The sequence below is a fragment of the Piliocolobus tephrosceles genome, chromosome 13, assembly GCF_002776525.5.
Source record: "Piliocolobus tephrosceles isolate RC106 chromosome 13, ASM277652v3, whole genome shotgun sequence".
NCBI classification, from domain to species: Eukaryota; Metazoa; Chordata; class Mammalia; order Primates; family Cercopithecidae; genus Piliocolobus; species Piliocolobus tephrosceles.
Genome location: NC_045446.1, coordinates 57,959,688 through 57,973,743, shown reverse-complemented (window position 1 = coordinate 57,973,743; position 14,056 = coordinate 57,959,688). Strand labels below are relative to the sequence as shown.

At 38.1% G+C, this 14,056-nt stretch overlaps 1 protein-coding gene across 1 annotated transcript; it reads right to left on the bottom strand.

Moving 5' to 3' along the window:
* Nucleotides 1-11,681: 11,681 nt before the first annotated feature.
* On the bottom strand, nucleotides 11,682-12,779 carry LOC111524617 (olfactory receptor 2D2). Its single transcript, XM_023189820.1, has one exon. The coding sequence runs from the start codon at nucleotides 12,684-12,686 to the stop codon at nucleotides 11,739-11,741; it is 948 nt and encodes a 315-aa protein (XP_023045588.1). The 5' UTR covers nucleotides 12,687-12,779; the 3' UTR covers nucleotides 11,682-11,738.
* Nucleotides 12,780-14,056: the final 1,277 nt, after the last annotated feature.

The following is a 14,056-nucleotide window of genomic DNA, read 5'->3' as shown; positions in this document are numbered from 1 at the left end:
CATCATCCTGATACCAAAGCCTGGCAGAGACACAACAAAAAAAGAGAATTTTAGACCAATCTCCCTGATGAACATCGATGCAAAAATCCTCAATAAAATACTGGGAAACCGGATTCAGCAGCACATCAAAAAGCTTATCCACCATGATCAAGTGGGCTTCATCCCTGGGATGCAAGGCTGGTTCAACATTCGCAAATCAATCAACATAATCCAGCATATAAACAGAACCAAAGACAAGAACCACATGATTATCTCAATAGATGCAGAAAAGGCTTTTGACAAAATTCAACAGCCCTTCATGCTAAAAACGCTCAACAAATTCGGTATTGATGGAACGTACCTCAAAATAATAAGAGCTATTTATGACAAACCCACAGCTAATATCATACTGAATGGGCAAAAACTGGAAAAGTTCCCTTTGAAAACTGGCACAAGACAGGGATGCCCTCTCTCACCACTCCTATTCAACATAGTGTTGGAAGTTCTGGCTAGGGCAATCAGGCAAGAGAAAGAAATCAAGGGTATTCAGTTAGGAAAAGAAGAAGTCAAATTGTCCCTGTTTGCAGATGACATGGTTGTGTATTTAGAAAGCCCCATCATCTCAGCCCAAAATCTTCTTAAGCTGATAAGCAACTTCAGCAAAGTCTCAGGATACAAAATTAATGTGCAAAAATCACAAGCATTCTTATACACCAGTAACAGACAAGCAGAGAGCCAAATCAGGAATGAACTTCCATTCACAATTGCTTCAAAGAGAATAAAATACCTAGGAATCCAACTTACAAGGGATGTAAAGGACCTCTTCAAGGAGAACTACAAACCACTGCTCAGTGAAATCAAAGAGGACACAAACAAATGGAAGAACATACCATGCTCATGGATAGGCAGAATCAATATTGTGAAAATGGCCATACTGCCCAAGGTAATTTATAGATTCAATGCCATCCCCATCAAGCTACCAATGAGTTTCTTCACCGAATTGGAAAAAACTGCTTTAAAGCTCATGTGGAACCAAAAAAGAGCCAGCATTGCCAAGACAATCCTAAGTCAAAAGGACAAAGCCGGAGGCGTCACGCTACCTGACTTCAAACTATACTACAAGGCTACAGTAACCAAAACAGCATGGTACTGGTACCAAAACAGAGATATAGACCAATGGAACAGAACGGAGCCTTCAGAAATAATGCCACACATCTACAACCATCTGATCTTTGACAAACCTGACAAAAACAAGAAATGGGGAAAGGATTCCCTATTTAATAAATGGTGCTGGGAAAATTGGCTAGCCATAAGTAGAAAGCTGAAACTGGATCCTTTCCTTACTCCTTATACGAAGATTAATTCAAGATGGATTAGAGACTTAAATGTTAGACCTAATACCATAAAAACCCTAGAAGAAAATCTAGGTAGTACCATGCAGGACATAGGCATGGGCAAGGACTTCATGTCTAAAACACCAAAAGCAACGGCAGCAAAAGCCAAAATTGACAAATGGGATCTCATTGAACTAAACAGCTTCTGCACAGCAAAAGAAACTACCATCAGAGTGAACAGGCAACCTACAGAATGGGAGAAAATTTTTGCAATCTACTCATCTGACAAAGGGCTAATTTCCAGAATCTACAAAGAACTCAAACAAATATACAAGAAAAAAACAAACAACCCCATCAAAAAGTGGGGAAAGGATATGAACAGACATTTCTCAAAAGAAGACATTCATACAGCCAACAGACACATGAAAAAATGCTCATCATCACGGGCCATCAGAGAAATGCAAATCAAAACCACAATGAGATACCATCTCACACCAGTTAGAATGGCAATCATTAAAAAATCACAAAACAACAGGTGTTGGAGAGGATGTGGAGAAATAGGAACACTTTTACACTGTTGGTGGGATTGTAAACTAGTTCAACCATTATGGAAAACAGTATGGCGATTCCTCAAGGATCTAGAACTAGATGTACCATATGACCCAGCCATCCCACTACTGGGTATATACCCAAAGGATTATAAATTATGCTACTACAAAGACACATGCACATGTATGTTTATTGCGGCACTATTCACAGTAGCAAAGACTTGGAATCAACCCAAATGTCCATCAGTGACAGACTGGATTAAGAAAATGTGGCACATATACACCATGGAATACTATGCAGCCATAAAAAAGGATGAGTTTGCGTCCTTTGTAGGGACATGGATGCAGCTGGAAACCATCATTCTTAGCAAACTATCAGAAGAAGAGAAAACCAAACACCGCATGTTCTCACTCATAGGTGGGAACTGAACAATGAGCTCACTTGGACTCGGGAAGGGGAACATCACACATTGGGGCCTATCATGGGGAGGGGGGAGGGGGGAGGGATTGCATTGGGGAGTTATACCTGATATAAATGATGAATTGATGGGTGCTGACGAGTTGATGGGTGCAGCACACCAACATGGCACATGTATACATATGTAACAAACCTGCACGTTATGCACATGTACCCTAGAACTTAAAGTATAATAAAAAAATAAATTAATTAATTAAAAAAAAAAAAAAAAAAGAAACACCTGCAACTGGGTACTATAAAGGAAAGAGGTTTAATTGACTCAGAGTTCTGGATGACTGGGGAGGCCTTGGGAAACTTACAATCATGGTGGAAGGAATAGGAGAAGCATGCACCTTCTTCACAACATGGTGGGTGAAGTGAGATGAGGGTAGGGAAAACTGCCATTTAAAAGACCATCAGATCTCATGAGAACTCACTCACTATCACGAGAATAGCACAGGGAAACCTGACCACATGATCCAGTCACTTTCCTTTCTCAACACATGGGGATCACAGGTTTCTTCCTGGACATGTGGGGATTACCATTCAAGATGATATTTGGGTGGGGACACAGAGCCAAATCATGTCATGGGGTCATTGGGAGATAATTAGACCATGAGCATGAATCCTTCACAAAAGGGAATAATGTTTTAATCAACGAGGCCACAGAGAGCTGCCTTGCCCTTTCCACTGTGTAAAGACACAGCAGGAATTTAACATCTGCTAACCAGAAAGCAGGCCCTCACCAGACACTGAATATGCTAGCACATTAACCTTAAATGTACTAGGCTCCAGAACTATGAGAAATAAATTCCCAGATGTTTTTCAGCTATTTAGTCTATGGTACTATTTTATAGAAACCCAAATGGAAAAGGAATAATCAAACAGTCAAAAATCAAAGATAAAAAGAGTATTTTGAAAGCAGCAAGAGAAAAGAGGTTTGTCACATAAATGGAACCCCCATAAAGCAATCAGTGAATTTCTCAGCAGAAACTTTGCAGACTAGAAAAGATGGGATGATAAATTCAAAGGGCTAAAAGAAAAAAAAGCCAACCAAGAACACTTTACATGACAAAATTGTCCTTTAGAAATAAGAAGAGATAAAGATTTCTCCAGAAAAACACAAGATGAGGAAGTTCATTACCACCAGACTAGTTTAAAAAAATGCTAAAGGAAATTCTTCAAGCACAAATAAAGGATACTATTTAATGACATGAAAATACATAAAAAGGGCGGAGCAAGATGGCCAAATAGGAACAGCTCCAGTCTCCATCTCCCAGCGCGAGTGACACAGAAGACCGGTGATTTCTGCATTTTCAACTGAAGTACTGGGGTCATCTCACTCCGGAGTGCCGGACAATCGGTGCTGGTCAGCTGCTGCAGCCTGACCAGCGAGAGCTGAAGCAGGCGAGGCATCACCTCACCTGGGAAGCGCAAGGGGGAAGGGAGTCCCTTTTCCTAGCCAGGGGAACTGAGACACACAACACCTGGAAAATCGGGTAACTCCCACCCCAATACTGCGCTGTAAGCACACTGGCACACCAGGAGAATATATCCCACACCTGGTCGGGAGGGTCCCATGCCCAGGGAGCCTCCCTCCTTGCTAACACAGCAGTCTGCCGCAATCTAACGGCAAGGCAGCAGCGAGGCTGGGGGAGGGGCGCCTGCCATCCCTGAGGCTTAAGTAGGTAAACAAAGCCGCTGGGAAGCTCGAACTGGGTGGAGCTCACAGCAGCTCAAGGACCTGTCTGTCTCTGTAGACTCCTGCTATAAAGACACATGCACATGTATGTTCATTGCGGCACTATTCACAATAGCAAAGACTTGGAATCAATCCAAATGTCCATCTGTGACAGACTGGATTAAGAAAATGTGGCACATATACACCATGGAATACTATGCAGCCATAAAAAAGGATGAGTTTACATCCTTTGTAGGGACATGGATGCAGCTGGAAACCATCATTCTCAGCAAAGTATCACAAGAACAGAAAACCAAACATCACATGCTCTCAATCATAGGTGGGAACTGAACAATGAGATCACTTGGACTCGGGAAGGGGAACATCACACACCGGGGTCTATTATGGGGAGGGGGGAGGGGGGAGGGATGGCATAGGGAGTTATACCTGATGTAAATGACAAGTTGATGGGTGCTGACGAGTTGATGGGTGCAGCACACCAACATGGCACAAGTATACATATGTAACAAACCTGCACGTTATGCACATGTACCCTAGAACTTAAAGTATAATAGTAAAAAAATATATATATATGAGTTGAGCATTTAGTAACTGATTGGTGCTGGGAGATAGAGGGTAGGGTTTAAGTCTTGTGAGGTAGATCACTCTGTGCTTTCAGCACCCTGTGCTTTCAGCTGAGATCCCACAAAGGTCATAATTTAGGAACAAATGCAAAGCTAGATAGAAAAAGCCTAAAAAAGCCTAAAAACAGCCATTAATAGGATTGAATTGATCTGCTTATATTTTTACCCTGTCAAAAGAAAACTGCATCCTCTTAGAAAGAAAAAAATCATCCAGAGCCTCGACAAGAAGACAATTTAATGAAAAAAATTATAAAACATGCTAATAAAAAAGGGTCAAAAATGACTGATAACCAAGAGAAAAAATAGGCAATTTATCCATTAATGTTTGTGACATCTGTGACATTTGTTTGCCAATATTTTATGGACAATTTATTTGTCTATGTCTAGGTATATTGCCACTATCCATAAAAGATTTTGAGGTGATTTAGATATTAGAATTCTAAGTTCAAAATAACTATTATTAATATTTTTAAGAAAAGAGAAAGACTTTTTCATGAGATAACTGCAATTCATAAAAATAAAAATAGACATAAAACTAAAAAAGAAACTGAACTGAAAAAGCACTAGGTAGGCTCAATAGCAAAGTATACAAAGCAGAAAAGATAATTTATAAACCGTAGTCTTGTTTGGTAGAAAGTATAGAGACAGAAGCATAGAACAAAAAGGAGGGAAAATAAAGAAATGAGCATAAAAGTTCAATTAAGCAAAAAGGTCTAAATCACAGAGAGCCAGATTTCCAGGAGAAAAAAATTAAGTAAAAGAGATGCAATATCTGAAAAAAAATACTAGCTCAGTGAACACCAATTGGATAGCTAAAACAAACAAATAATCACATCAAAATTTTGAGAAAGATATAGAGAATACATAAAAAGCATCTATACAATCACAAAATCAGTGGAAGACAGAAGATAGTGGGATAATACTTTTAAACTACTGAAAGAAAATACTGGCTGTATAAATTTTTGTATCGAAGAAAACTGTCATTCAAAACTACTCTCAAGGACTTCTACTTTTAGCCAAAACCGAATAACAGGAATTGGATTTACCCCTCACCTAAAACAATAAAAAGCACATAAAATATATGAAACAATGATCCTTCAAGACACAGGCATCAAGCAACAAAGGAAAGTGGTTGCGGAGAGACTGGAAACAAATGAGGTAAACCTTATGAATGTAGAACAGAGAAGAGAGATCTGCAGAGAAAGAGAACCCCAAGGATCTAAAAGGGTTCCACTTTGCCTATTCAATAGAGTCAAGCACATACATCTGAAGAAACTGTCCAAGGCTGGGGAAATAGCCATCAGAAAGAATAAAAGGAAGCATCAGAGGTGCTTGGCATGCACATAGTGTCCATAGTAGTTCCTGTTCCCAACATTCATGCTGGAAATATAATTCATGGAATAGTGGGTAGAGGATACAGGAAGGTCTAGTTTCAGTAATGGGGAATATTGTCCCTAGATTGAGAAGTGCTTCAGATCCACCTAACAATTCATACAGCAAAACACAAAAGAACAAAATTATCTCCAAGTGAATTAACTGAACTCTAAAACAGAGCTCAAGAAGATTTATAGGAATACAAAGAATACAAAAAATGCCCAGTATCCACCAGAGTACAATTCACTAAGTCTGGCATTCAATAAAATATTATGAGTTATGTAAAGAGGCAAGGAAATCACATCTTATATAATGAGGAGAAAAATCAGTATAAATCAACCCAGAACTGACTCATGTTAGAATTAACAGAGAAAAATATTAAAAGTTATAATGTTATTGCATATGTTTAAAAAGTTAAGTAGATATGTGAAAGTTATAAATAAAAGACAAATTAAACTTCTAGAGATGAAAACTAAAATATCTGAGATAAAAATGCTGAATGGGATTCATAGCAGTCTAAATATTACAGATGAAAGATGAGTGAGTTTGATGGAATAGCCATAGAAATTACGCAAAATAAAACAGAAAAACAACTACAAAATATGAGAAGAAAATCAGTGAGCCATGGGACAACTTCAAGCTGTGTAACATGAAGGTACTTGTAGTCACCAAGGCAGAGGAGAGGACAGAAAAAAAATTTGAAGAAATAATGGCTGAAATTTTTCCAAACTTAATTAAAACTATAAACCACAGATCAAGAAACTCAGTAAATGCTAAGCACAAAAAAAATGAAGACACATAACTAAAGGCACATAATTATCAAATTGCTCAAAACCAATGATAAAGAGAAAAATGTCAAAAGTGGCCAGTGGGAGAGGCATTCTATGTATAGAGGTATAAAGATAGGAATAACATCAAATTTCTCATCAAAAACAATACAGGTAAATGGAAATGAAGCAAGACTTTTATGGTATTTAAAAGAATAACAATTTTTCACTCTGAAATTCTACACTTGGAAAAATATCTTTCAGAAAGAAAGGCAAATAAAGATGTCTTCAGGCATACAAGATCTCAGAGATTTATCACCAGCAGAACCCACACTATGAGAAATATTGAAGAATGTCCTGTTGGCAGAAAGAAAAATGATACACAGACTGGGTGTGATGGCTTATGCCTGTAAATCCCAGCTCTTTGGGAGGCTAAGACAGGTAGATCATTTGAGGTCAGGAGTTCAAGATCAGCCTGTCCAACATGGTGAAACCCTGTCTCTACTAAAAATACAAAAATTAGCTGGGCATGGTGGCATACACGTGTAATCCCAGCTACTCCAGAGGCTGAGGTGGAAGAATCGCTTGAACCTGGGAGATGGAGGTTGCAGTGAGACAAGATCGCACCATTGCACTCCAGCCTGGGCAACAGGGAGATTCTCTCTCTCTCAATTAAAAAAAAAAAAAAAAGATACCACAGGAAAATCTGGTATTTAAAGAAATGAAGGCCATAAAAATAGTAGTAATATAAGTAAATATATTGAAAATTTTACTTAGTATCAAAATCTTTTTTTTTCTTTTTACCAGAAACAATATTATTTAATGATAAAAGAGTCAATTTACTAGGAAGATATGACAATTATAAGAGAGTAATAGAAAACAACATAACAATAGTAGGAGATTTCAATATCCCACTACACACACACATACACACACACACACACACTCACATATACATTAAGTTCTGGGATACATGTGCAGAACGTGCAGGTTTGTTACATAGGTATACTCGTGCCATGGCGGTTTGCTGTGGCCATCAACCCCTCATCTACATTAGGTATTTCTCCTAATGCTATCCCTCGCCTAGACCCCCACCCCATGACAGGCCCCGGTGGGTGATGTTCCCCTCCCTGTGTCCATGTGTTCTCACTGTTCAACTCCCACTTATGAGTGAGAACATGCAGTGTTTGGTTTTCTGTTCCTGTGATAGTTTGCTGGGAATGATGGTTTCCAGCTTCGTCCACGTCCCTGCAAAGGACATGAAGTCATCCTTTTTTATGGCTGCATAGTATTCTATGGTGTATATGTGCCACATTTTCTTTATCCAGTCTCTCATTGATGGGCATTTGGGTTGGTTCCAAGTCTTTGCTATTGCGAACAGTGCTGCAACAAACATATGTCAGCATGTGTCTTTACAGTAGAATAATTTATAATCCTTTGAGTAATACCTAGTAATGGTTATTTCTGGGTCAAATGGTATTTCTGGTTAGATCCTTGAGGAATTGCCACAGTGTCTTCCACAATGGTTGAACACAACGGTTGAATGAGTGAGTTTACACTCCCAACAGTGTGAAAGCATTCCTATTTCTCCACAGCCCCCAAAACATCTGTCGTTTCCTGACTTTTTAATAATCACCATTATAACTGGTGTGAGATGGTATCTCATTGTGGTTTTGATTTGCATTTATCTAATGACCAGTGATGATGAGCTTTTTTTTTTTCATATGTTTGTTGGCCACATCAGTGTCTTCTTTTGAGAAGTGTCTGTTCATATTCTTTGCCCACTTTTTGTTTGCTTTTTCTTGAAAATTTGTTTAAGGTCCTTGTAGATTCTGGATATTAGACCTTTGTCAGATGGATAGATTGCAAAAATTTTCTCCCATTCTGTAGGTTGCCGAACAGACACTTTTCAAAAGAAGACATACAAGTGGCAAACAAGCATATGAAAAAATGCTCAACATCACTAATCATTAGAGAAATGCAAATCAAAACCACAATGAGATACCATCTCACACCAGTCAAAATGGCTACTATTAAAAAGTCAAAACAAACAAATAATCAACAACAACAACAACAACAACAACAACAAACAGATGCTGGCAAAGTTGTAGGGAAAAGGGAACACTTTCCTGATGGGAATGTAAATTAGTTCAGCCACTGTGGAAAGCAATTTGGTGATTTCTTGAATAACTTAAAACAGAACTACCATTTGACCCAACAATGCCATTACTGAGTATATACCCAGAGGAATATAAATCACTCTACCATAAAGATACGTGCATGGTTATGTTCATTGCAGCCCTATTCACAACAGCAAAGGCATGGAATCAACCTAAATGCCCATCAATAGCAGGAAATGTGGTATGTATACACCATGGAATACTATACAACCATGAAAAAGACCAAGATAATGTCTTTTGCAGCAACATAGATAGAGCTAGAGGCTACTATTCTATCTTAACACAGGAACAGAAAACCAAATACGGTATGTTCTCACTTATAAGTTGGAGCTAAATATTGAGTACACAAGGATACAAATAATAGAACAACAGATGCTGTGGCCTACTGAAGAGTTGAGGGTAAGAGAAGGGTGAGTATAAAACAAACTGCCTATCAGGTACTATACTTATTACCTGGGTGATGAAATAATCTGTACACCAAACTCTTGTGACATGCAATTTACCTATATAATAAATCTGCACATATACCCCTGAAACTAAAAGTTAAAACACACACACACACACACACACACACACACACACACACACACAGAATCATCAGTAACTCAAATATTACAGGTAAGAAGTTTTAGGTTGCCACACCTGTTAAAAAACTCCAGCAAGCTGAGCTTAAGGCAGAAAATAAGAAATCCCTGAAAGGGTAGGGAAAGAACAAGCTATAATTATCAATTTATGTCTGGGGCAGGATTAGGAGCTACAGTAGTTATGTTTTCTGCTAATTATTTGCTCCTTTTGCTCTTCCTCTTTCAACTTTCTTACATAAATAATCGTGACAGGAGCTATTCTTTTATGTATCAAGTAGAAGTGTGAACTACTTGATATCATTCTGCTATGATAAAGTTCTTAATGGAACTTTATGTGTTCCCTGTATTAGGAATATGAATTCATCACTGAAAGACGAAGTGGATGCTGCGGGCAAAAGGGGTGTACTTCACCAGTTGACCTTCTATCCTTTTTAGCTTGCTATGTGCTTCAGAATGTTTGATGTCTTCTATGGATTATACCAAAAGGCTCTGTGTTCTCTGGCTTCTAATTGGAATACAATAGCAGGGGATCGGAAGGTGGGTGGAAAATGGGCTTGAGAAATATTTCTTCCCATGGCTTCCTTGCCTTCATATAGCCCAAGTCCACAGTTCCTGTCTTGTGCCCTTAGCATATCACTACCCTCTCCAGGTTCTAGTTCCCTCCTCTTGGTCATTCAGGCTTAGTATTAGTTACAACTTCTCACTCTTGCCATATGTCACTATTCTTGGAATATGTCGCTATTTCTTGCTGGTTTCCACAACTCTTGTATTCATCTTTATGAAGATGTATCCTGATAAATATGATCCTTATGTTTCTAAAAGAGTGTGAGGACAGCAGAGCTCATATATTCTGCTTCATTGTACCCATACTCTTCATTAACCATGTTAAGCACACATACAGGTACACACATGTAGCAACTAGCTCATAGTAAGTGATTCACTAGTATCTGTTAATTTATTGAACATTTGATGATGCAGAGAGATTCAGAAGTACCAAAAGATAAAGGACTTGGAGTAAGATCTGAAATAGACAGGTGATAATACACAGCATTATTAAAAAGTTAGATTTTACAAGGCTTATAAAATGTGTGGGTTTATCAGGGGATTTCTTAACCCTTAGGTGTCAAAGGACCAACCAGAAGGAAGCGTATCCTCCTTCCGATTGCTGCATGAATTATTGTCCTTCTCCTTCTATGAAAGAAATGCAGGATAAAGGATAGAGGGTGTGTCTATAGATAAGGCCCAAGACTAAGAATCTTACCATATTTTTTATTAATTTTTATTTTACAATTGACATGACAATTATACATAGTTTGGGAATACAGTGTGATGTTTCAATGCATGGAAACATTGTATAGTAATCAAATCAGGGTAATTACCATATCCATCACTTTAAGTCTTACCGCATTTTAGTTTCACAAAGAAGAGGGCTACCTAGCAAGACTTCTTTAATAATATAATTTTATTTTATCCAATATATCAAAATATTATTTTATTGTCACACCATCCATATAAAATTATTAATGACATGGTTTATATTCTATTTTCATATTGGTGTGAAAATTTGAGATCTAATGTGCATTTTTTTTTCTTCTTTTCAACTTTTATTCTAAAATCAGGGGTATACATGCAGGTTTGTTACAGAGGTATATTGCGTGATGCTGAGATTTGGAGTACAAATGAATCCATTACCCAGGTAGTGAGTAGGTAATAGGTAGTTTTTTTAACCCTTCCCCCTCCCTCCCATAACCTATTAGTCCCCAGTGTCTATTGTTCCCACCTTTGTCTTCATATGTACCCAATGTTTAGTTCCTACTTATGAGTGAGAACATGAAGTATTTGGTTTCCTGTTTTTGTACTGGTTCACTTAGGATGATGGTTTCAAGCCACATCTATGTTTCTGTGAATGACATGATTTCATTCTATTTTATGACTGCATAGTATTCCAAGGTATATATGTACTTTTGTTTTCAGAGCAGGAGTGAAAGTTTATTAAAAAGCTTTAGAACAGTAAGGAAGGAAAAGGAAAGGAGAAAAAAGGAAAGTACAACTTGGAAGGGGGCCGAGTGGGTGACTTGAGAAACCAAGTGTGCCAATGTACAGCTTAAAAATCCAATCCACCTGGGTTGATTCCATGTCTTCCCAGTAAGTCTTTGAATTAGGAAGCCAAAAGGGTCTCTGAGCTCATTGTCAGTGTGAGATTCCAAGCCTGTATGGGAAATTCCTTGTGGTTAATTTCCTCAGAGCTCCCTTCACATCCTTGTTTCTCAGGCTGTAGATGAGGGGATTAAGCATAGGTGTCACCATTGCATAGAAAACAGACACTAATTTTTCCTGCTGTTCAGAAGACTTGGGTGTCATGTAAGTGATAATTGCTGATCCATAAAAAAGTATGACCACCATGAGGTGGGAGCCACAGGTAGAAAACACCTTGAGACTCCCCACAGTTGACTTCATCTTGACCACAGTTACTATGATATGGTCATAGGATACCAGAATCAGAAAAATGGGTATGAGGAGAATCACAACCCCCATAAGAAAAATGGTCATCTCCAATGTGTGGGTGTCTGTGGATGCCAAGATCAATAGTGCAGGGGCTTCACAAAAGAAATGAGCAATGTTGTTACTGCCTCGGTAGGGTAGCCTCAGTGTGAAGGTGGTGTCTACCACAGACACCAGAATGCCACTGGTCCATGATCCTGTTGCCAGGTGGACACACACTTTCCAGGTCATGATGCTAGGGTAATGCAGAGGATTGCAGATTGCCACATAGCGATCATAGGACATCACTGCCAGAAGGGCACACTGTGTACACCCAAAAATGAGGAAAAAGAGAAGTTCAGCTGTGCAACATGTGAATGAAATGACCTTCTTCCTGGAAAGCAGGTGGACTAGTGCCTGAGGAACTATGCTGGTAGAGAAACAGAGGTCAGCCAGAGACAAGCTGCAGAGAAAAAAATACATGGGTGTGTGAAGTTGGGAGTCAACATGAACAAGAGACATAAGAAGCAGATTTCCAAGCAGAGTGACCAGGTAGACACCCAAGAATAAGATAAATAGCAGCTGCTGGGTGTGTGGCCCATCAGAGAGTCCCAGAAGGAGGAATTCTGTCACTTGTGTCTGATTTATCTGTCTCATAGTTTGTTGTCCTTTTCAGTAAGAAGTCACTATGTGCTAACCATAGACATGCATATCTCTAAAATTACATAATTCAGAGGTGAAGGCTTAGGAATTGCCCCAATTGCTACTGAAAATTTCAAGAACCCCCTTCATAAGATGATCATGTTTCTTTCATTGGAACATTTTCAATGTTGTAAAACAAACTTTAAAAGATGTTGCATTCATTGTTGGTGTCATCTGGCAAGAATAGGGTAGATTTTTAAAATTATTTTTCTTACTCTGAATAACACACTTTTAACAATACAATATTAAATACAGACTAAATTCATCTATAAAGTCATGCCATTTAATTTCTGTTTGTTCTTAACTAAAACCCCTGAGTCTTAAGTGCTCTCGTCACATCTCCTCTTCCCTGCTTATGACCATTTGGATTTCTGTTGTATTTTCCCTGAAAGGACAGACACGAGGGTTTAAGAAATCAGAAAGAGCCAAAGTCCTGGTATGTTTTATTTAAGAAACTAACCTGTTTTGTAGGAGCTGGGAAACCAAAAGGTAACTCAGGTTACCCTTGGGAATCCTATCTGAAGCCTCAGCTTGAGTTCTGTTCAGTCTCAACTGTGAATGAACTTCCAATATAACAAACACACCATCAAAACAGAATTTTCATTTTAAGCCACCAGTGTGGCTAGTTTCATACTCGGCCCAAACAGCACTACTCCCCAGCTCTGTCTGCTAAAAATTATATGCATTATCTGTCCACTACCCCCCAAAATTAAAAGTTCCTTTGAAAGTAGTTTCCATGTCTTTTCACCTCTGTGCCTTTTATAAGACATAGCAAAGAACTTCATTCCATAAATGACCATTAATTCATTAAATAAATAGTAATTTGATCACATAGTTAAGCAGAGTTGTTTAGAAGGTTTGCCAATATCCCTAGAGAGATTTAAAATAATTTGGAAATAATAATCCAACTTTGTGGAGCTGTTCCAAAAAAAAAAGGGAAATAAATTTACTTTAAAGTATAAAGTTTAAGATGCTATATACGGGTTGGGCTATCAATCCTTTAACTGTCTGGTGAAAGTATCTCAGAATAATGTTTTAAATGCATCACATAAAATGTATAGGATTACCAAGGAAACCAGTAATATCAAAATATAGTTATCAAAATAATTTTAGAAAACAGATTTGTAAACAGCAATATATGTGCTTCTTTATTAATACACTAAAGTTTTGAAATGTAGTGGTGGGTCTAATAACCATCTTCATTTCAAAATAATGATGAGCTTAAATATTTGGAGATCTCTTTAACAACTGCAATACAATATAAAAATTCTTATAATTACTACTGCTGACAAAGTCATGGATACTTCTAATATTGGTGTGGGTTG